The sequence below is a fragment of the Mercurialis annua genome, linkage group LG5 (genome assembly GCF_937616625.2).
Source record: "Mercurialis annua linkage group LG5, ddMerAnnu1.2, whole genome shotgun sequence".
Lineage (NCBI taxonomy): Eukaryota > Viridiplantae > Streptophyta > Magnoliopsida > Malpighiales > Euphorbiaceae > Mercurialis > Mercurialis annua.
In genome coordinates this window covers 4,317,511-4,342,002 of record NC_065574.1, presented here as the reverse complement: position 1 = coordinate 4,342,002, position 24,492 = coordinate 4,317,511, and the positions used below count along the sequence as shown (strand labels likewise).

General features: G+C 31.8%; 2 protein-coding genes and 2 pseudogenes across 3 annotated transcripts; 2 read left to right on the top strand and 2 right to left on the bottom strand.

Annotated features, from left to right (window-relative positions):
- Positions 1 to 477: 477 nt before the first annotated feature.
- LOC126680294 (guanine nucleotide-binding protein subunit gamma 3-like) lies at positions 478 to 3,954 on the top strand. 2 transcript variants are annotated; one of them, XM_050375393.2, is made up of 5 exons: positions 478 to 1,256; positions 2,453 to 2,505; positions 2,586 to 2,630; positions 2,725 to 2,772; positions 3,677 to 3,954. In XM_050375393.2, exons 1-5 carry the CDS (start codon positions 1,113 to 1,115, stop codon positions 3,804 to 3,806), a joined length of 420 nt encoding a protein of 139 aa, XP_050231350.1. In that variant the 5' UTR covers positions 478 to 1,112; the 3' UTR covers positions 3,807 to 3,954. The 2 variants fall into 2 exon arrangements, with proteins under 2 accessions (XP_050231350.1, XP_050231349.1); XM_050375392.2 differs by having other exon boundaries at positions 584 to 1,256; positions 3,572 to 3,954.
- Positions 3,955 to 4,593: 639 nt separating this feature from the next.
- LOC126682695 (subtilisin-like protease SBT1.4) lies at positions 4,594 to 7,253 on the top strand. The gene has a single exon (XM_050378443.2). It carries the CDS (start codon positions 4,652 to 4,654, stop codon positions 6,986 to 6,988), a length of 2,337 nt encoding a protein of 778 aa, XP_050234400.1. The 5' UTR covers positions 4,594 to 4,651; the 3' UTR covers positions 6,989 to 7,253.
- LOC126682698 (subtilisin-like protease SBT1.4) lies at positions 5,983 to 10,193 on the bottom strand (annotated as a pseudogene).
- Positions 10,194 to 21,401: 11,208 nt separating this feature from the next.
- LOC126682697 (subtilisin-like protease SBT1.4) lies at positions 21,402 to 23,935 on the bottom strand (annotated as a pseudogene).
- Positions 23,936 to 24,492: the final 557 nt, after the last annotated feature.

Sequence of the window (24,492 nt, the reverse complement as noted above, 5' to 3'; positions counted from 1 at the left end):
GGGTTGAATAAAAAGTTTCTGAACATATAGACTTAATTTCGCAGTGTATTTAGGCTTAATTACTTAAAAACCACTCACCTTAAACTTTTTTTTCGTTTATACCATGACCTAGGAAAAAATTCATTTATACCCTGACGTATGTATTTATGTTTCACCTCTACCCCGAGACACTAAATTAACCTCTTTTTATTAAGAAAAAAGTTTAAAATAGTTCTTCATTTTTAACCTAAACTAATTAGAGATTAATTAGAAATGAATTTTTCTTTAAATGAAGGACTATTTTGAACTTTTTTTTAAATGAAAAGAGATTAATTTAGTGCCTCGGGGTAGAGGTGAAACATAAACACATACGTCAGGGTATAAATGAACTTTTTCCTAGGTCAGGGTATAAACGAAAAAAAAATTTAAGATGGGTGGTTTTTAAATAATTAAACCGTGTATTTATGTTTAAAATAGTTAATTTTTCAAAATGGAAGAAAAGTTTAAAATAGTTATTAACATATTTTGAGATTAGGGAAAAACACTAATTCTAATTTTAAAAAAATTTAAGAAAAAATTAGTTTGATATTTTTTTAGAGGAGATTTTGCTTTTATTAGGAAGAAAAGAAATTCAAAACTTTAGCAAGTGTATGAAAAAAAAAAAGTAATTCATCAATAAGCTCCATTGTCCCACACTTTTCTTTTTAGCTTTCGTACAAGGTTGATTTCCAAAAATCACTTGTACAACTTATACGAACATAACCAATATTGCCATAAATACACAAAAGTCCACTCAGTACCAAGAGAAGAACAAACACACACTGCTGGGGCTTAAAAAATCCAATTCAACCAACCAACCAAACTAAACTTAAAACAGAAACCTCTGTGTCCTAATTGCCAGTCACGTGTGGTCTGCACCAACAATGGCAGTATTAATACTGTATCATCGCACTTTTATAAGCCTCTGTCATGCCCACGTTCCAGTTTCTCGAATACAAGACAATCCAATAAACTAAAAATATATCATATTTATTACTTATTTAAGGTACACTTAAGAGCTTGGAAGTTGAAAATGTTGTCTTTTTAATGAGCTTTTTGTTGGGTTGTTTCTTGGTTTTGTGGCGGTGGTGTTAATGGATGGTTTTTCGAATTCTTGTTCTTCGTCTTGTTTATCTGCTGTGTGTCCCAAGTCACCACCTGGGGGTTTGGATTTGTTTGGGAAGAGACGGCAGTTGGTTAAAGTGCAAATTTTGGAACGGGAGATTGGTTTGCTTCAGGTTAGTTTTGTTTCTTTGTTTAGAAAGTTTATGTTTTTCTGTGCAGTTTTGGTTGAAATCTGATTCTTTAATATATGGTTTCTGTTTCTGGTTTAAATTGATGAATTGAAGTTACATTGTTTGCTTTTGTGCCACAGTCAACACTTGAATTTTTGACATGCATATTTTAGTCTCTGTGTATGCTGTAGTAAAGAAGAAATTGTTGAGCATTGGAGAAACAAAGAAATTCAAATGAGCTATGGTCAATTGATATTTTTGCCCAATGAGTTATTCAACTTAGGGCAATTTTTCTGGTTTGCCATCTAAGAAATGGAATCCATTATTGATGTTCATTTGGCTCATTTGGAGGTCCAATGTGCGGTATGAGTTAGTACATGAGTAGTTTATTCCCTTACATTCACCGTAAAGGTGATAAACTCCGATGAATGTGGTCGTGTGGAGGCTTGAACTCGAGAAACTCCTCTTTAGTCAAAAAGAGTTGACTCATTGACTTCTATGTGTCCTTTAGACTCAAGATGTGTGATTTATGATTATATGTTTCAAATCTGTAATTTAAATGCTGATTGATGCAAATTTTCCTCCTTGTCTACAGTTATGCACAAAAGAACAATGTCATTGTATATGTTTTTATACCTTGCTAAAAAGTATGATTAACATCAGAATAAGGCACATAGTATGTTTTTATTTTTTCTGTTGGCCATTTGATTCATTTAGTGAATGATCGTAGCAAATTGGCCATGATTGCCTGCTTTCATCTGTTAAATGACACATAATGCAAGATAATAACAACAAAGTAATCTGATAGAAAAGAATAAATACCTCGGAAAGAAATAGTGCTGAAATTTATGGTTAGTAAGACAGGGATGAAGCGATGCAGCCTCAGTCTCGCATTCTCTAATAGTGTGATTGGTCTAATCAAAGCAGTTTCTTGTTCTGTTATGTGATTTTAGTTGAGTTCTTGACGGTGTAGAGACTCATATTTTATGCACATGTATAGTTAACGTCTTTCGTTGTTTAAATCCTCTGTTTATCGCATATACATCAATTAAATGGCTACATTTCTATAGTATTTAAACAATGATGTCCAATTACAATTCAGTTACATATAATCTGCCCCTTGATCAAATTTCTCATAACTATTTATGGATCGATGACGATCGCGTAAATGTACTCACCGAAGATGTTGTTGCTTGCAGGAAGAGTTAAAATCCGTGGAAGGCCTTCAACCTGCTTCTAGAAGTTGCAAAGAGTATGGTTTCTTTATCGATTTGCTTCCCATAGCACCAATTTGGCTGTGTTCCTGTCTGACCTTTGACATTCACTTGACAGGCTCAATGACTTTGTAGGGGCTAAACCAGATCCTCTTGTATCAATGTATATATTTTCATCCACTTCTCAATTTTTTTTAAGTTTGATTCTTTAGGATAACTTCAGTTCACTAAAAACAGTATAACCATTTTTTCTGAAGCGGAAACGAGGAGGCGCATAAATCCCACCTCTGCTGGAAGAAGCTCTGGTACTGTGTTTTTCAAGTTTTCATGCTTCCTCTATTTCATGGTTTAAATTTTACTCAAGAAAATTTACTGCAAAATTTGATAATAGCCATTTTATGCATACTAGAGAAGTAGATAATAAGAGGACATTTTTATAGCCACAAAGCTTAACAATAGCCACTCATGTTCTATGCTGTACATAAGTGGTGCACAAACCAAACCAAATTGAACCGAAAAAATACGTATCGGTTCTGTTTTGGGAAGTGCATTTTTTCCTTCAATTTTGATCCAAAGCTAACCAAAAAAAACTGAAGAAAGAAATTAACTAGACTGACTGAGTTGGTTCAGTTCAGTTTGAAAATTTTAAAATTCTTATAAAATTGGATCAGGTTGATCTTAAACAAAAAATTCAGTTTGATTCGTCTGGTTTGAACTGAGTGCATACCCATATTGTACATAACTCAAAAGAAAACTGTAGGGGACAAATTGCATAACTTATTTGCCATCTTAGCTCTTAACTAGATAGCAAAGAACCTAAATCAATAATGTTGACCCCATACCAGCTAGGTTGTCACAGTTTTAGTTGTAAAGCTAAATTTGTTAGTAGTAATAGAAAGATTCAGAAATCATTATGCTTGACATAATAACCAATTCCTTTTATATTTAAACTTGCATTAGATTATTAAAACGTGCACTCGATGATGATCCTTTATTAAAGAAAGTTTCTTGTTTAAGTTCACATTTCAATTATCTTGTTTTAATCTCACAAGGTAAAACAAAATGATAAAAAGTTTGCTAAAATGTAAACAAAATATTTGCCAGTGGTCCATGGATTTGCTGCTTCAGTAGCTGTCAACATAACTTAAAAACGCCAAAATGCTGCACCTGCTGTCCGATGAGTAACTATTACAAGTTGAACTTCTGCAGCTGCTCGGAGAAACCATCGTGTACCGGACTTTCATGGCCGACATGTCGCTGCTGTTTGAATTCATCTCTATGTAGCTGTAAGAAACTGAATCATTGTTGCAGTTGCTCAAATACCTGTTGTTGTCTATAATCTGTATCTTTCGTAACTTCGTTAGTCTTCTAATTCAATAAATTTTACTGGTAAATAAGACAAATATGGTTCTTTTTATAACTTGCATCTTACTTATAAGTTATAAATTCCTCACATACTGTGTTAGAATCCCTCTACTTCATGGCCATATTGTATAGTTTTGTTTGTTTTATATTCTTTGTTTGTCTTCTTTCTGTACCAGCCCCATCCTGATTTAAATATCTTCAAAACCATATTTATTTTTCCTGAAAAAGAAATGTTATAATTATTGGGAGTGGGGACAATGAATATGGACGGAGTATATGATTATATACATGTTAAATATTAATATTTTATATAACTGGTTTTTAAATCGGTATGTAAATCGTGAGTTATATTTCTTCAACAAACGCTTCACCTTAAAATAAATATGCGCATCTTCATTGAGAAATTTCAAGAAATTTTTATGTAAATAGCAAAAAAATAGTATAGTGACTGTATTGGACAGATTATCTAATTATTGACACAATTTTTTGGCAATAATGTATACACAATTGATATAGAATATAAGTAAATAAAATAGTGGAAAATGGAAGGTAGGTTTGTTGTCCTTTTGCCAATTAAACCAAATTAATAATTATGGACCCTACTCATGGCACGACGCCATATTGCCCAATAGGCTCTACTCATCCAGTGACATTATTATTTATAGATTTTTACATTAAAAAATGAAGAAAGAAAAATTCTAGCTGACGTGGACCAATAGTATGTCTAGATCCTTTTTATCCCTACAATAAATGATTCTTATTTCTGACCTCAAACTCCAAAAGAAATCTCCATTTTCTTAGGAACCAAACAGAAAAACAATGGCCAGTTCTTCCATCTCGTTCCTTCATCTCCTTCTTTTCTTTGTTTATTTTACCTCTGTATGCTTGTCTTCTCCATTATCAAACCAACCAAAAACCTTCATAATTCACACCTCAAATTCACATAAACCAACTCTGTTCACCTCTCACCATGACTGGTACCATTCATTCATCAATTCTATCCCTTCTCCTCCTCACCACCAAGCCAAGATCCTCTACACCTATAGCCACGCCGTTAACGGGTTCTCCGCTCACCTCACTCCTTCTCAGGCATCAATACTACGCGGTATTCCCGGGATCATCTCTGTTATCCCAGACCAGATTCGCCAGCTTCACACAACGCATACTCCTCATTTCTTAGGCCTTTCTTCTGATACCGGTCTCTGGCCTAATTCCGCTTACGGAGATGACGTAATCATCGGTGTTCTTGATACTGGTATTTGGCCAGGACATCCTAGTTTCTCGGACAATGATTTCACTCCTGTTCCTGATCATTGGAAAGGTGTTTGTGAAACATCTGCTGATTTTCCTGTTGGTTCCTGTAATAAGAAACTTATTGGCGCTAGAGCTTATAACAAAGGCTATCTTGCTTATCAAGGCAACAACATCAATAAATTGACTGATTCAAGGTCTCCGAGAGATACTGAAGGACATGGAACACACACTGCATCAACTGCTGGTGGCTCTTCAGTCAGTAACGCGAGCCTTTTCCATTATGCACAAGGTGAGGCTCGTGGTATGGCGTCGAAAGCGAGAATTGCAGCTTATAAGATTTGCTGGAGTTTCGGTTGTTATGACTCCGACATTCTTGCTGCTATGGATCAAGCAATTTCAGACGGTGTTCATATTATTTCTTTATCCGTCGGTGCTAATGGCTATGCTCCTCAATACGATCATGATTCAATTGCCATCGGTGCTTTTGGAGCTACACAACATGGAATTGTTGTCTCTTGCTCTGCTGGTAACTCTGGTCCAGGTTCTTTTACTGCTGTAAATATCGCGCCTTGGATTCTTACAGTTGGTGCTTCCACCGTTGACAGAGAGTTTCCTGCTGATGTTGTCCTCGGAGACGGGAGCGTTTTCGGTGGAGTATCTCTCTATTTCGGTGAGTCACTTCCTGATTTTAAGCTTCCATTAGTATATTCGGGTGATGTTGGAAATAGGTATTGTTTAACGGGTAGTTTAAATCCGTCGAAAGTTCAAGGAAAAATTGTGGTATGTGATCGAGGATTGAATGCGAGAGTAGAGAAAGGAAGTGCGGTGAAACTTGCGGGTGGCCTCGGAATGATTTTAGCAAATACGGATGATATTGGTGAGGAGCTTATTGCTGATTCTCATCTTATACCCGCCACAACGGTTGGAGCAATTGCTGGAGATAAAATTAGAGAGTATACCAAATTGAACCAAAATCCTACTGCAACAATTGTTTTTCATGGAACAGTAATAGGTAGTTCACCTTCAGCTCCTCAAGTTGCATCCTTTTCGAGCCGCGGTCCAAATCATGTAACACCAGAGATTTTAAAGCCTGATGTTATAGCTCCTGGAGTGAACATTTTAGCTGGTTGGACCGGAGCTTCTGCACCAACAGATTTAGAGATTGATCCTAGGAGAGTTCAATTTAACATAATTTCAGGCACATCAATGTCTTGTCCACATGTTAGTGGAATTGCAGCTTTGCTTAGAAAGGCTTATCCGAATTGGTCTCCTGCTGCTATAAAATCAGCTTTAATGACTACTGCTTATAACTTGGATAATTCTGGAAAAAACATTGTTGATCTTGCTACTGGTAAAGAGTCGACACCTTTTGTTCGTGGTGCTGGCCATGTTGATCCCAATAGCGCTCTTGATCCTGGACTAGTGTATGACATTGAAACTAGCGACTATATCTCGTTTCTTTGCTCAATCGGGTATGATTCTAAGCGAATTGCAGTTTTTGTTGGTGAAGCTGCAAGTTCTGATATTTGTGACAAGAAGTTGACTAGTCCGGGCAATCTTAACTATCCATCGTTTAGTGTCGTTTTGAAATCGGACTCTGATGTGGTTACGTATAAAAGGGTGGTTAAGATTGTTGGTAGCTCTCTTGATGCGGTTTATAAGGTTAGGGTGAATGCTCCCGAGAACATAGACATTAAGGTCTCGCCGAGTACGCTTGTGTTCAGCCCAGAGAATCAAAGTTTGTCGTATGAGATTACATTCTCGAGTTCTGCCAGCTTGGGTTGGTCTAGTATCTCACAGACTTATGGGTCAATTGAATGGAGTGATGGGAGTCACATTGTTAGAAGTGCAATTGCTGTGAAGTGGCAACAAGGTCAAGGAGAGGCTAAGGCTTCCATTTGAGCTGCAGATTTCGGGATTGTTCAGCATTTTATATGGGAATTGGAATTGGAAATTTCTTGAAATTTGATTCTGTTATTAAATGCAGCTTCCAGATTTCCAATCTATGGATTGCTTGTTGTATGCATGAATAAGTGTTTGATCATGGTTTACTATTACATCTCACCAAGGCTCGCTTGTGTTGCAAATAGAGCAATTGATTTAGGAGATATTCGAATTAAATGTATTACTAGAATTAAAAGAAATAAAATTTGTTCTTTTTTTCTTACTGTAATGAAACAATTCCCATAGATAACCAAATATTCTACTCCTTTTATATATCTCAATACTTGGTCACAATTTCAATAGATGGATATCGTACATATTGCCACAAATTTAATGGATAAAGTATACAAGAAGTAAAAATGAATTGGAAAACCAAATCAAATAAAGAAATGGAAGTTTAGCAGATAAAAAAAAAAAAAACCTAAAGGGTCTGCCTATTTCTACAATTGTATCCTGTTCTTCATCAAAAACAAAAAGAACAATGTTTCTCTATATATTACTTCATCTTGAGGGCCTGTAATTTTATTTTTTTGGTTTTCTGGTGTTATTTTGAAGTTTTATATTAATTAGATCTCTATACGGATTTGATTTAATAGGCCCTTTTGGACGGAATAACTACGTGTGAGTTTAACTGCCATTACCGTTATCACATGGAAAATGATAAAAGTAGATTTGGATTAATGAATTAAGCTTTTTTACCTTGTGGCCACTTCACAGCAATAGCACTCCTTTCCAATGATAAAACTAGAACAAATTCCCATATCAAATGCTAATTTTTGTGTTCTGCAACAATGAAACAGTCCCCAAATCTGCAGCTCAAATGGAAACCTGAGCCTCTTCTTCACCTTGTGGCCACTTCACAGCAATAGCACTCCTAACAACGTGACTCCCATCACTCCATTCAATTGACCCGAAACTTTGAGCGACACTAGACCAACCCGAGCTTGCAGATCTAGAGAATGTAATCTCATACGACAAACTTTGATTATCTTCACTGAACACAAGCATAGTCGGCGAGACCTTAATGTCTACATTTTTCGGAGACCCTAATCTCATACACTGCATCAAGAGAGCTACCAACAATTTTAACCACACGTTTATACGTAACCACATCAGAGTTCGGTTTAAAAACAACCGAAAACGATGGATAGTTAAAATTGCCAGGACTAGCTAACTTGTCGTCGCAACTTGTAGCCTCTTTAGTAAAAACAGCAATTTGACGCGAATCATACCCGATCGAGCAAAGAAACGAGATGTAATCACTAGTTTCCATGTCGTACACTAGTCCCGGATCAAGAGCACTATTGGGATCGACATGGCCAGCACCATGAACAAAAAGTGCCGACTCCTCACCGCTAGTAAGGTCAGGAATGGTTATTCTAGAATGATCCGTGTTATAAGCAGTAGTCATTATAGCTGATTTTATAGCAGCAGGAGACCAATTTGGATATGCCTTTCTAAGTAAAGCTGCAATTCCACTAACATGTGGACAGGCCATTGATGTGCCTAAAACTATGTTAAATTGAACTCTTTTAGGATCAATATCTAATTTTGTTGGTGCAACAGCTCCAGTCCAGGCGGCTAAGATATTCACCCCAGGAGCTATAACATCAGGCTTTAAAATCTCATGTGTTATATAATTCGGACTGCGGCTCGAGAAGGCTTCAACTTGAGGATCTGAAGGTGGATTAACAATTTCTGTTCCACGAAAAACAATTGTTGCAGTAGGAGATGAACTGGTTTTGATATACTCTTTAATTTTCTTTCCAGCAATTGCCCCAACCGCAGTGGCGGCTATAATATAAGTATTAGCAACAAGCTCTTCGCCTTTATCTGGTGTATTTTCCAATATCATTCCAAGCCCACCAGCAAGAATTACCGCAGTTGCTTTCTCCGCTAAATTAATAATTCCTTTCTCACATATCACAATTTTTCCTTGAACTTTCGATGGGCATAAACTACCCGTTAAACAATGCCTATTTCCAACATCTCCGCCATATACTAATGGAAGCATAGAATCAGGAAGTTTCTCACCTGAATAGATAGATGCTCCGCGAAAGATTCTCCCATCGCCAAGAACAACATCAGCTCGAAACTCTCTATCAATGCTGGAAGCACCAACGGTAATAATCCAAGGCGCAATATTTGTAGCACTAGAGTTACCCGCAGCGCAAGAGACTACAATTCCATGTTGTGTAGCTCCAAAAGCACCGATGGAAATTGAATCTTCATCATATTTAGGAGCACTACGAGTAGCACCGACGACAGATAAAGAAATAATATGAACACCGTCTGAAATCGCTTGATCCATAGCAGCAAGAGTGTCAGAGTCAAAACAACCAAAACTCCAACAACTCTTATAAGCTGCAATTCTAGCCTTCGGTGCCATACCTCGAGCCACACCTTGTGCGTAATGGAAAAGGTTCGCGTTATGGACTAAAGAACCAGCAGCAATTGATGCAGTGTGTGTTCCATGGCCATTAGTATCATTCGGAGATTGTGAAACAGTCAATTCATCCGCATTTTTCCCTTGATTAGCAAGAAAACCTTTATTGTAAGCTCTAGCGCCAATAACTTTTTTATTACAGGACCCCACAGGAAAATCAGCAGATGTCTCACAAACACCTTTCCAATGATCAGGAACAGAAGTCAACTCCTTGTCCGAGAAACTAGGATGTCCTGACCAAATACCAGTATCAAGAACACCGATGATTACATCATCACCATTAGCAGCACTAGGCCAGAGACTGTAATCAGAAGAAAGCCCCAACAAATGAGGAGTACGTGTTGTGTGGAGATGGCGAATTTGGTCTGGGATAACAGAGATAATACCCGGAATACGGCGTATTATCGATGCCTGAGAAGGAGACAGGTGCGCAGAAAAGCCATTGACGGCGTGGTTATAGGTGTAGAGGATGTTGGGTTGGTGGTGATCAGAAGGGAGAGAATTGATGATGGAGTGATACCAGTGATGGTGAGAGTTAAAAATGATGGGTTTATGTGAATTTGAGATGTGGATTATGAAGGTTTTTGGTTGGTTTGATAATGGAGAAGACAAGCTGACGTGGGTAAAATAAAGAAATAAGAGAAGAATATGAAGGAATGCGATCCTGGAAGTGGACATTGCTTTTACGTTCGGCTCCTATGGAGATTTTCTTTTGGAGTTAAGGATTTGAAATGAGTAACTGTTATTAATTAGGATTTTTTTTTTAAAATTTGTTTAACATGAAAAGTAAAGTCAAGTTTTATAAATTTATAACTTCTGTTATACTCCATTCCACAATACTTTATTTTTTCTTTTTTTCTTTCTTAAATGCTTTTTTTCTTTCTCAAATGCTAAAAATTTCCATTGATAAAATAAAAATTACATAAATGAATAGTTTTTCAACAAATTGAAAGAATTAATCTAGAATAATGATAAGAGCTGTTTGATACAGTCATCAAATATGCCTTTTCCAACCATTAAAAGGTTACCCAAATACATAAATGTTGAAAATATGATCTTGAAACCGCTTAATTCTTGAAAGCTAGATCCGTTGAAAATTCATGTTTTCCGATTTTCGTCTTCAAAGATATTCTAAAACGATAAATTTTTACCTCACAACACCTTCAATCATCAAGAACATTTAACAAAAACTTCAACAAGTCTTAAAATATACTATATTCCCTAAACTACCCCCATTAAAACTTTTTTCTTATTTACCTTCCTTTGCCTCGTTCATCTTCTTCGTATGTACTGCAAATCTGATGGAAATTATAAAACTAATCCAAGAGCGTTGGAGACAACATCAACAACCGTATGATTTATACAAAGATTGTTAGAATGAAAAAATGAAAAAAATGGATATTTCAAGATTTGAAAAATCCAAGAAACAAAAACAAATAAGAGCATCAATGAAAGAAAGAAAAGAGGAAAAGAACCCAGATGGCTTCTGGGTTTGAAAAACAAATATAATGTTTCTTTAGAAAAGAGAAGAAATTCAACTCAATTACCCAACAAGATACCTTCTTCTTCCATTATCTTGCAAAATGGGGATCTGATTTTTTTTTTAATTGGAGTTGAAGTTAGATGGTGTAAAATAAATGACAGATAATAAATAAATTTACATGTTTAGATTATAGTGTGGGTGAAAATACAGAGTTACAGGCATATGTGAGGAAAAAGATGGAATGTTAGAGAAATATTATTATTTAGAGAAATAAATAATAATATTTTATCAGAGAAATAAATATAAAAGAATTGATGTTTTGATAAAATATTATTATTTATTTATAATAAAATAAATAATATTTATATAATGATGTTTTTTTTTCATTAGTTTGTAGAAGTGTTTTTAATATATGTCTTTCTTTGCCTAATATGAGACAGTATGTTAGCTGTAGAAAGATATTTACTTTTAAGTTGAATACCATTTTTTATTCTTTATATATCTATATTTTAAAAAATAATTTTTATAAATTGATGTCTTATTAAATTGGTTGAACACGAACTATCACTTTCTATATGCATTTGAATATTCACACTATTCAATTTTTATATAAATTTCTAAATTTTTAACAACCAGCCGATGATTAAAAGGAACTTATGAAAAAAAGCTCATGGAAAATTTAATTTAGAAATTATATAATTTTTCTTTTGGTGAAATTTTCATTTATAAAAATAATATTTTTATTATAAAACTTGTATCTTACTTCTTACTTGTTTATATTATATATATATATATATATATATATATATATATATATATATGTATTAATATTTAGTTTCATACTATATGTATTTTGCTATCGAAATACACATAAAGTATGTATATATATAATAAATATTCATCTAAGAATATAACATTAAATATAAATTATTTCATAATTTGTATTTTTATTTAATCTATTTAATTTTTTTCTCTATCTATATATAAAAATGATATAAAAATTATTGTACAGGAGAAAAGTATTTTAAAAAATTATTTATATTATACTATAGTATAAAACATATTTGTTTTATAATAGAATGTCATAGCTTAACAAATTAATTTTTTTTTTGCAAAACAATTAATCGTTGAAAATAATTTTTAAAAATTGAAATATAACTCTTTATATTTATAAGGAGCAAATTTGTTAATTATCCATTATATTCAAACTTATTAGGCGGTAGTCAAAAAGTAAGTGTATAGAAAGTGATGCAATCTCAATTTCATCCCATGGTTGTCATTTCTGCCGTTTTATACTCTGCTCATTATGTTTTGCTTCATCATTTATGTCGTTTAATTCATCATATCGTTTTTCTTCTACTTTAATGTATAGTATAATTGTTTGTTTTTTTGCCAAATATATGATTTCATTTATAGATGAAAATTCGACCACAAGAATTTCAATTCTAACCGCAATAAATAGGTCAAAAATTATAAAGTATTAAGGTTACTCAACAACAACGGTCTCATCCAAAATACAAACACAAAAACTAGATATAAAAATAAATCTAGCCAAAGTGAGACAATTTTATAAATATAAAATTATAACAAAAATAATCAAAACCTTAAATGATTTTTTTTAAAAAATATCATTAAAACCGTAAAATTTAATTTGTAAACTTAATAAATCACATGATTACGTTATTAAAATTAATCTTTTAAAGAAGATGCTAGAAATTCCGAATTTCAGCAAAACTTTTGTTTTGGTCGATTTATAGATATAGGATCACCAAGTGATATATCGTAGCGAAAAACATCGGAATAGAAAATCTTGTATAGCTCTCTATGAAAAAAATAAAAAAATTATAAAGGCTAAAAATCAATAAGGTAAAGATTATTATAAAGACTAATAATAAATGGTAAAAATACCATTTATTTAAAATTGAAATAGAAAAAATAGAGGGTAGGGAGGTGGCTTAGGTAATATTTTTTTAGCTAAATTATTACACTTGTAATTGTTTGACTGCTTGATATTATTCAAAGACTAGTTGTAAGCCCGCATTTGCGCGGAATTAAATTTAAATATAATTTAAAATATGATTACATTTGAAAAAGTAATATGAATAATTCATAATTTATAAGTTACCGATGAGTTGTAGATCAAATATAAGCGCTAGGTACGTTAATGTCTTTTTCACTTATAAAATTTAATTATTAATTAAAAACTATTAAGATAATCATTAAAATTAGAGTACTAACTAAAATAAACTACTATCTTAAAATAAGTTAGAGTACTAACCAAAATAAACTACTATGTTGAGATCATTGTATGAAGTACTAATTAAAATAAACTATTTGGACTATTTAATGAATACTATTTTAATTAGTTTTTACTGTATAGAATTCTAAATAAGGTAAACTATTTCAATGAACTACTATTTTAATTTTTTCTTTATATCTTCTATTAAAATTATCTATATTATAAAACTTGAGTACCATTTTAAATTTTTTAAATAATTAAAAATGTCATCTTAAGTTAATAAGATAAAATTTTCCAAATCAATTATTAATTTAAATTTTATTTGATAATTTGACGAGTTACACTACGAGCAACGTGTGAAACACGTAATGAGACACCAGTTAATATAAAAACACTCGTAGTTCGAGATTATAAATTGAAGAAATAAATAATGCGTAGTTGAAGTAGCACAAATGCAAGCCAATATTATGTGACTGTCGATAAATCAACACCTTCAGATAGTAAACTGATATCCACTATTTTAAATGTTTGTGTGATTGCATTATTTCTTTTCATCTGGCAACTACTCTGAACATACACAAACTCGTGTACCCACTTTTATCTTAGGAATCTAATTTTTTGGGTTTTGTGTTATGAATCTCTCTTCTCCTTGCCAAAAAAAAGTTGCTTCCATAAACCAATTTACTGCTTCAGCATACTATTATATCAATTTCAATCTCAGTTATAGACTAATGACTAATGGCTCAACAGTAAAGCTCATAATATTACACAGAACATCACAATGCATAGTTTCAACAATAATGCCCACCATCAGTGGCATAGCCAGAAATCAAAATTAAGGGGGGCAAAACAAATTTTTTTTTATATAATATACAAAATTTGAAAATTTGTTAAAATTAAGGGGGTCGTCAATGTATAATAATTGTCTAAATAACATGATAATTTTTAAAAAATTATCTGTCTTTTTGAAAAAATACGAGGGGCAAATGCCCCTTTTATTCTCTATGTGGCTCCGCCACTGTCCACCATTTTCTAAATTGAAGTTAGTGAATTACTATTTTTTAATCTATATTGTTGTTTTATAAATTCGTACAAATTTTATGGAGAAATACATATTTAAAACAAAGCAATAGATATTCATTATTCTCATCTGGACGTATAATATTTGTTGCGATAATTGTCCTTTTTCTTAGTGTCATAATAAAAAAAAGATTTTAGTTTATGGATCATTGACTAAAAAAAACAAATTTAAAAAGAAAACAATAATATAGAAGGAGAATTTGAATAAAAAAAAACACTTAACTTAACTATATTGCTTTGTTACGTTGTCTTGCCACAGCCGCTATAACACCTTCATTTATTATTTTAATTTTTCTTTTGGTACAGGATCCATGAGGTTTCCTGAACGGGTCTCAAATATGAGACGACATCTTTAAACTTTCCACATTCAGACTAATTAAATCAACACCTTCATTTATTATTTTAAATTATTTATTGGTTGTCAATAAATTTTACAATCTAGCAGAAATTAAAATAACTATTCATGTGTCCCTCAAACTAATCAACCAACAGTTTTTTTATTAAGTTAACAATGAATTAAGAAATTTTATCTTTCAAAATTATATTCAGTGTTGTAACATAGATTATATGTAAAAAAAAAAAGAAACAATAGCAAAATTGGATTAAGCAATTTAGCATATAACCTTCACTTCATGATTTTGTAACCTTGAGCTCGTGTTTTTCTTGCTTTCTTTTTCTGTTATTTTATGCGAGTGTGGACCTGGGTAATCAAATCCAGAAGATAGCATTGAATTATTAAGTTTAAGCCATTAAAACTATCATTAATAAAGATAAATGTGTAATTTTTAATATATTAAGTTTGTTATTGGACACAATTGAAATAAATAAAATAAATTATTATCATATTTTAATATTTTAGTGTAATTTTTTTAAAGAAGATGGAAAATATATTGGATAGATTACTCATTTATAACTCTGACTATTTAACCAAATTTATTTGGTGCCGTGCCATTAGTAGCAAAATGACACCAAACATGGTATCATTTTTCAGTATTTTATTCACTTGTAATTTAATCCAATTGATTTGGGATTAATGCAATTTAACGCTGATATTAAAAATCTAATTCTTGAATCATAATCGTGTCAATAATTGTTGCATACGTTAAATAATTTTTTGTTCTGTGGATCACACCATTTTTGGAAGGAAAAAAGAAGATCACACCATTTTTCTTTAATTATATATATATTTTCCTCCACAATCGAACACGTTGTCATGTCATGACATCAATTCGTCGCATGGGATTACCTTCTGAGGTGTCATTGATAATATTTTTAATTAAATATTTATTTAAAGTTTAATATTTTAATCACTTTTTTTCTCAAAATTCATACTACACTATACAGTTAATTCTTTTGATTTATTTAAACATATTTTGAGAAAAATGCGATTATGAAATGAATGAAAGGCTACTTTTAATAAAGGCTTAATCACTCAAAAACCCCTCATTTTTAAACTTTTTTTTAATTCCGCCCCGACGTTGAAAATTTGTCAATTTTACCCACTTTTAAATTTTCCGTTTTCAATTGTACCCCAATATTTTAATTTTTGTTATTTTTTTACTTAAATGATGAAATCATTCAATTAATTAAGTCTAAACATGAAATTAAATTCTTTTTTATTCAAAAAGTACAAATAAGTCCTTTATTTTTAAAAACTAACTAAAAACCATAATCAAATTAACACTAATTTAAATTCTTAATTAATTTAAATAAATTTTAAAAATATACAATCAATATATGCGAGACATGGAGAATGTTTTAAACAAATTTCCAAACGCAAAAGACGTTAATTTAATTTTTAGGGTACAATTGAAACACAAAAATACAAAATAGGGTAAAATTAACAAATTTTCAACGTCAGGATATGATTGAAAAGGGGCTAAAAGGTCGGGGGTTTTTTAAGACATTAGGCCTTTAATAAATTACCAAATTAATAATTTTTTATATTGTTTAATATATTAACACAAATAATCAATATTTGTTTTTTATCTATGTTTCATAAAATTATTTTCGAATATTTTTCATTTTTAATTATATCACAAATTCAATATATATATATATATATATATATATATATATATATATATATATATATATATATATATATATATATATATATATATATATATATATATATATATATATAAAGTAATCACTGAATCGCGGTGCACATGAGTGAGATCGTTCCCATGCTCGATTCATTCTACGTAGTCATATGATTATAGTATATCTTTAAAGTATATTATTGGTAGCTCATTAATTTAGTATTGCAGATCAAATGTGATTTTGATAATAAATTGTACATAGCGTGATTCATACTTGTGAGTTAGAAAATGAATAGCAGGAGACAAAACTTATTAATGCATTTAACTACTCCAGATTTGAACTTGATATGCTTGCATGTGAACGAACATGATATATATGCTTGCATTCGCCAAAATTTTATAGGTCAACTTTAGGTTTTTATATTTCTAAAATGTTGTTTGTCTGTTTTTTAACTTTTTTTTGTTTTTTTATCTAATTTATGTACTTCATAGTTTATTTTGAATTTTTAAGTTTTTTTTTTTTCGGACGGTAAAGGAGCGTGCTTTGCACTTGTCGTAAGACGCACATCATATCAAATTTAAATGTCTATTTAATTTGACACATTAAAAAACAGAACCACTTTATTAAACTTAAAATGGGACCAAATAAACAAAAAATTATAAGTATAAAGCCGGGTCTGAATTAAAAAAATTAAACAAAAAAATCATATAAATAAAATTTGAAAAGTAGAAAGGCTTATTTATTATTTTTGACGTGAAATTTTATAGCTTAACGACGATTGAGACACACGCATCCATAAAATAAAAAACAAATAATAAAGAAATTTAGTAAATACTGTAGCTTTTTTATCGGTTATTGCCAAATTAATACTAACAGTCGTGTTATTTTTCAGATTTGAACATGATATATGCTTGAATTCTCTAGATGCAATAATAAAATATAAGTTGGCTAAATTCGGAAGAAATGGAAAATTTTACTTGAATAAAATGCAGTGATGTTCACATGTTTCCTTAATTTATACTTCAGCGGCCATATTTGCATTAAATGCAGTGATATTTCACACGTTTCTAAAAATTGAATTTTTAATGATTTATTTACTATTTTACTTCTATGCTTGTCATGTTAGATACTACTACTATTTCAATTCTTTAATTTAATTTCTAAAAAAAAGAAAGAAAAGTTATAAAAAATAATTGTCAAAATAAATTAATAAGTGTCTAATATAAAATATTTTTAGATTATATTATTCAAATAATTATCACGTCGAATTTAGTTATTTTAACATTTATTCTATAAAACATTAATTACTTCTAAGATTATTTTAACAAATAAATAAAAGGAAAAATAAAAAATAAAACATTATTAAATTGATGACATAAGAGCCATTATACATAAATTTCAATAAACAAAAATATAAGGTAGCGGATAAATAGAGTGTAAAATTGCAAAATAATTTCATATAAATGTAAGAGCATCCTATTTCACAACCATTTAATTTATATAATTATAAAATCTTGGGTTTCTCGTATTTTCTAACATGCAATAATAAAATATATTTTAAATCTCATAATTAAATTCATTAATTTATAAAATACTATTTTAAATATACGTAATGCTCAATATTCTTAAATTATTTATTAAATAAATAAAATTGTAAAAAAAAATTATTGATTGGCTTAAAAAACAATTTCTATAACTTACAATAATTAATGGTTTAATTTCAATAAAATACAAACGTTTACAACTGATGTCGGTTATAGCCAAACCCTTAAAAATCGGCACGATTAACTCGTTTTAGTATATTTCGTATCACTGTAGCCATTTTTTGATCAATCCGATTTTTTGCCAATATGCCCGCTAGTACGTCACTGCCAACTCAGCAAATTGCTAATATGGTAGTCCAACCAAAACGCATGACAAACCACATAATAATGCAATCAAAATAAATATAATTTTTAAATTAAATTAATTAATTAATTATTATAAAATTTATATATATTAAAAGAATAATTAACACTACTAGAAAACTGCATTTTAGCAACGGATTTTTCCGTCGCTAAAGACTGAAATCCGTTGGTAAATTAAGTTTTCCGTTGGTAAAAGGCTAAAATCCGTCGTTAAATAAAAAAATTTCCGTCGGTAATTCTCTATTTTCTAGTAGTGTAATATTTCTTAATTAACTAATTAAAACTAGTTTAAAATTCTAATTAATTAATTTAAACCTAATTAAACCTATGTTTAAAACAAATAATTTATTTAATGAATTTATTACTAATTTAAAATTCTAATAAATTAACTTAAATCCAATTATATCTCGAGATTTTATATCTATTCCGAGATAAAATTATTCTCAAATTTTAGACTCTGCCATCCGTCACTCCATATACTGTTGTTCGTCTTCTCCAAGATCAACCGCTCGTCTTCTCATCTCCTCACTTCATTCTCCATTGGAAAAGATGAACCAATTGTCTTCTCCATTGGAAAAGACGATCTGCTCATTTTTACCAATGGAGAAAACAATTTGGGTGCATATCTCTAAGAGAATTTAAATTTGGATTCGTTTGAAGAAGTCGAACAACGATGGATGGAGTGGAAGAGGGCAGTAGAGTAGGAGAGGGCATCAAAATGGGAAAGAAAGAGAATGCCGGTGGCAAGTACTGTAGGAGAGGGTGGGAAAGTGGGAGAGAAAGAGAGTGGCGGTGTTAGGAGTACAAGAGGGCGGAGATGGGAGTGGATGATGACATAATTTAAAATTTGAAATGAATATCTCATAATAAATATGAAGTCTCGAGATAAATAAGGATTGAATTAAACTAATTAAAATTTAAAATTAATTTTCACAAGTTTCTTAAATAGATTTAGGTTTGAAACAAAATCACGCGTTTCAGGACAAATTTGATAAAATTAAAAGATTTAGACTATTTATAAAAATTTTATGAAAGTTTTGGCCCTTTTTGGTCATTTGGCCTAAAATAATTGTAAAAATAATAAAAAAATTGATCATTAATATGCATTCATCCAATAGTAATATATAAGTTTGTTTACTTTATAATTTTAACCATTTTATAAATATATTTTTGAATGACATTAAATAATTAATTCTGTCAATTTTATAAATTGGAAAAAATACATCAAAAACATGTCTTATCTGGAGAAATTCTTATGTAGACTCGGTCTACCACGTCATCTGTAGACCAAATCTATCACATTATGACACATCATTAAAATAATGGCAATCTTGTAATAATACTATTCAAAGGTGTAAATAAGTAAAAAACGAATTTACAAGATTGCCATCATTTGAATAACGTGTTATAATGTGATATGTTAGTCTATGGATGACGTGATAGACCGAGTCTACATAAGAATTTTTCGTCTTATCTGATATATCTTTGGCGTATTTACTTAATTAATTTTTTTAATTTTTTTAATTTCTTTTACTTTTTCTAATATACCTTTATTTAATATAATTTAATCCTCATTTCGTTACTTATTTTAATAGGTAGCAAGAAAAGTAATATAAAAATATTAATTTTTAGATGGCGCTATTTTCAAAACAATAATTGATAGGGTCAAAGCAATATTTTTTTTTTAACAAAACTATCATTTTTAATATGAATCCATTTTTATACTATCAATAAAGAGGGTGATTTTGTTAAAATAAAATATTTTGCTCTGTAATTTTTAAATATTGCTCTCACAATAACTTCACCTTAATTTTAAAGACTGTTTTTTTTATTAGAACTGATCAAGAGTTTTGGAATTAAAAAAAGGCTAATCCCCTGAAAAAACCTCCACTTTTTAGCCGCTTTTCGTTTGCACCCTGACGTTGTAAAATCTCCAATTTTACCAAAATTCACACCTTTCGTTTTCAATTCCACCCTTAAGCATTAAATTGACATTTTTTTACTTGAAAAAAGTCCAAAATACTTAATATTTAAACATGTATACTAAATACGGCTTAATGTTATATTTAAACAAAAAAGATATTTTTTTCACAAATTAAAAAATTTAATAATAAATTGTTATTGAATACAATAAATAATATTATTGTATACAAATTCAAATCCGATTTTATTCGACCTCACTACTTTATTTGATATTATGATTAATTTAAATAATTTTTTTTATATATCATTTAAAAGTATTAATTGAATTAACTAAATAAATAATAAAAATCCTCCATCCGCGTATTTCGACCCTCCGCCGGTCGACCTCCTCGTCTGCTTCCCATGGAAGCCGACCTTCTCGTTTTTCATGGGAGGAAGACGAGCTGGTTTGTCTTCCCCAAGGAAGACAAGTCAGCAGCTGGTGGAAGGATGACGATCAACATCTGGTCGTCTTCCTTTCATGGAAGACGACCAAATTTGGTCGGAGTCCATGGAAGATGAATCAAAGCTTGTTCGGTTTGTCAGAGGCTAAAAAAAATTTCAAAAAAAAATTAAACTAAAAACGATATAAAAATATAATTTAATTAATTTAAATTTATTTTCGGAAGAAAAGCAGCAAGTTTTAAATAAAAAGGTTTGCATAATATTTAAAATTAATTTTTAAAATTTTAGAAAGATGGTTTTTTTTATTTAAATTATTATAATAGGGACAATTTTGAATATTTGTTAAAATATAAAGTATTAAAAAAAATATTAATTTAATGCTTGAGGGTGTAATTGAAAGCAAAAGGTGTGGATTTTAATAATTGAGGGTGGAATTGAAAACGAAAGGTACGGATTTGAGCAAAATTGATGACCTTACAATATGAGGGTGCAAATAAAAAGGGGTTTAAAGGTGGAGATTTTTTCAGGGAATTAACCTGAAAAAATAATTCTTTATCATTTTAATACCAATGTGCAAGATGGTATGAAAAGATGAAATGAGAGGAAACAAGTTGGCAGTCATATAAGCTAAAATTCATATAAAATAAATGGATAACTTTTCCTTCTTAAAAAATATTAATTGTTAAAAAGTTTTTTTAACCCATGTTAAATTAAGATCAAATGTTAAAAAGTTTTTAGAAATATAAATGACAAAATATTCAAAGTTATGAATAGAAATCAAACTTTAAGGCCTAAGCACAAAATTAAATCGATCAAACAGTAAAAATATTTTTATTCCATGACGTGAAATACTAAAGCATGATCAAACACTTATTCATGCATACACCAAGCAAATTTGAAAGCAATAACATTTGCTTGTTGTATGCTTATTTCTATGTGATTGCAAATTGCATCAATTAAACAATGCGGAAATCTGGGGATCAAATGGAAGCCTTAGCCTCTCCTTGACCTTGTAGCCATTGCACAGCAATAGCACTCCTAACAATATGAGTCCCATCACTCCATTCAATTGATCCGAAACTTTGAGCGATATTAGACCAGCCTGTGGTGCTAGCAGAACTCGAGAATGTAATCTCGTACGACAAACTTTGATTCTCTGTGCTGAACACAAGTGTACTCGGCGAGACTTCAATGTCTACGTTTTCAGGAGCATTGACCTTAACCTCATAAACCGCATCAAAAGAGCTACCAACAATCTTAACCACACGTTTGTACGTAACCACATCGGAGTCGGATTTCAAAACAACCGAAAACGATGGATAGTTGATATTTCCCGGACTAGCCAATTTGTCGTCGCAACTTGTAGCCTCGTCAATAAAAACTGCAATTTGCTGCGAATCATACCCGATCGAGCAAAGAAACGAGATGTAATCGCTAGTTTCCATGTCGTACACTAGTCCAGGGTCAAGAGCGCTGTTGGGATCAACATGGCCAGCACCATGAACAAAAGGTGTTGACTTTTCACCAGTAGCAAGGTCAACAATGTCTTTTCCAGAATTATCCAAGTTATAAGCAGTAGTCATTAGGGCTGATTTTATAGCAGCAGGAGACCAATTTGGATAAGCCTTTCTAAGTAGAGCTGCAATTCCACTAACATGTGGGCAAGACATTGACGTGCCTGAAATTATGTTAAACTGAACTCTTCTAGGGTCAATGTCTAAACCTGTTGGTGCAGCAGCTCCTGTCCAGGCGGCTAGGATATTCACTCCAGGACCAATAACATCAGGCTTTATAATCTCAGGAGTTAAATGATTCGGACCGCGGCTCGAAAAGGCTGCAACTCGAGGAGATGAAGGTGAATCACCAATTACTGTTCCACGAAAAACAATTGTTGCAGAAGGAAATAGGCTCGATTTGATATACTCTTTAATTTTTTTCTCCATCAGCTTCACCAACCGTAGCGGCGGGTATAATATGAGAATCAGCAGTAAGGTCTTCGCCAATATTTGCCAATATCATTCCGCGGCCACCTGCAAGTTTCACCACACTTCCTTTCTCGGCTCTCCCGTTCATTCCACGATCACACACCACAATTCTTCCTCGAACTTTCCATGGAATTAAACTACCCGCTATACAATACCTATTTCCGACGTCAGCGCCATATACTAATGGAAGCTTAAAACCAGGAAGTGGCTTGCCGGAATAGAGAGATGCTCCACGGAAGACGCTCCCATCGCCGAGGATAACATCAGCTTGAAACTCTCTGTCAATGGTGGAAGCACCAACGGTAAGAATCCAAGGCGCGATATTTACTACAGTAGAAGGTCCTGGACCAGAGTTACCAGCTGAGCAAGAGACGATAATTCCATGCTGTGTAGCTTTGAAAGCTCCGACAGCAAGTGAATCTTGATCATACTGAGGAGCTAAACCGTTAGCACCAACCGATAGAGAAATAACATGAACACCGTCTATAATTGCTTGCTCCATAGCAGCAAGAATGTCGGCGTCAGAGCAACCCTTACTCCAACAAATCTTATAAGCTGCGATTCTCGCCTTGGACGCCATACCTCGAGCTTCGCCTTGTGCATATTGGAAAAGACTTGCATTATAGACTGATGAACCAGCAGCTGTTGATGCAGTGTGTGTTCCATGTCCTTCTGTATCTCTTGGAGAATAAGAATCAGTCGATTCATCGACATTTTCCGCTTGGTAAGTAGAAATCCCTTTGTAAAAAGTGCTAGCGCCAATAAGTTTCTTATTACAAGAACCAACAGGAAAATCATCAGAAGTTTCACAAACACCTTTCCAATGATCAGGAACAGGAGTCAGATCATCATCCGAGAAACTAGGATGTCCTGGCCAGATACCAGTATCAAGAACACCGATGATGATATCATCTCCATAAGCACCATCAGGCCAGAGACCAGAATCAGAAGAAAGGCCTAAGAAATGAGGAGTACGTGTTGTGTGGAGCTGGCGAATTTGGTCCGGTATAACAGAGATAATTCCGGGAATCTGGCCTAGTTTTGACGCCTGAGAAGGAGTCAGGTGGGCGGAGAAGCCACTGACGGCGTGGTTATAGGTGTAGAGGATCTTGGGTTGGTGGTGATCAGAAGGGAGAGAATTGATGATGGAGTGATACCAGTCATGGTGAGAGTTAAAAAGGATCGGTTTATGTGAATTTGAAGTGTGGATTATGAAGGTTTTTGGTTGGTTTGATAATGGTGAAGACAAGCTGACAGAGGCAAAACAAAGAAAGAAGAGAAGAATTTGAAGGAAATAGATAGAAGAAGTGGCCATTGTTTTCCTGAGAAAATGGAGATTTTCTTTTGGAGTTTGGAGTCTGAAATAACAGTTATTTGTAGTAGGGATGCAACTGTCTAGACAGCACCCTATTGGTCCACGTCAGGTCAAAAATAGTGTGCCTTTAAATTTATAAAAATAATATTATTGGATCATTATGGGATTTTGTACGGTTGGCATCGTGCCATCTCTAGAAAAATGGCATGAAACGTGATATCAATTTTTCAGTATTTGATTAACTTATAATCTAAATATATATCCCCAAGTAATTTGAGATTAATGCTAGGTTATCATAATATGGAGAATCTAAATCTATCTCAATCTTGTCAATTATTATCTCCGATATAATTTATCTACTCAGAGTCTATATACGGTCACCATTTTTTTATTTAATAATGTATCATCGTATCATTTTTTTTTAATTGAACAACGTTGTTGTATGAAATCGATCAATTCGTCATATGTGATTACCTTCTTAAATAATGTGTTTGAGCTGAAGAATTCAAAAAAAAAAAAGTTGGAGTTGAATATCCAATATTCCAATTATAGTCTTTTAGGCTACATATAAATCATAAATTTATATCGTTCAAC

Bases quoted from the DNA above. Each gene is read 5' to 3' on its own strand.
- LOC126682695 (XM_050378443.2), top strand. From the start codon at position 4,652: ATGGCCAGTTCTTCCATCTCGTTCCTTCATCTCCTTCTTTTCTTTGTT.
- LOC126680294 (XM_050375392.2), top strand. From the start codon at position 1,113: ATGGATGGTTTTTCGAATTCTTGTTCTTCGTCTTGTTTATCTGCTGTG. The intron at 1,257-2,452 runs GTTAGTTTTGTT...TGTTGCTTGCAG, and splicing joins GGGAGATTGGTTTGCTTCAG to GAAGAGTTAAAATCCGTGGA. The intron at 2,631-2,724 runs GTATATATTTTC...TTTTTTCTGAAG, and splicing joins CCAGATCCTCTTGTATCAAT to CGGAAACGAGGAGGCGCATA.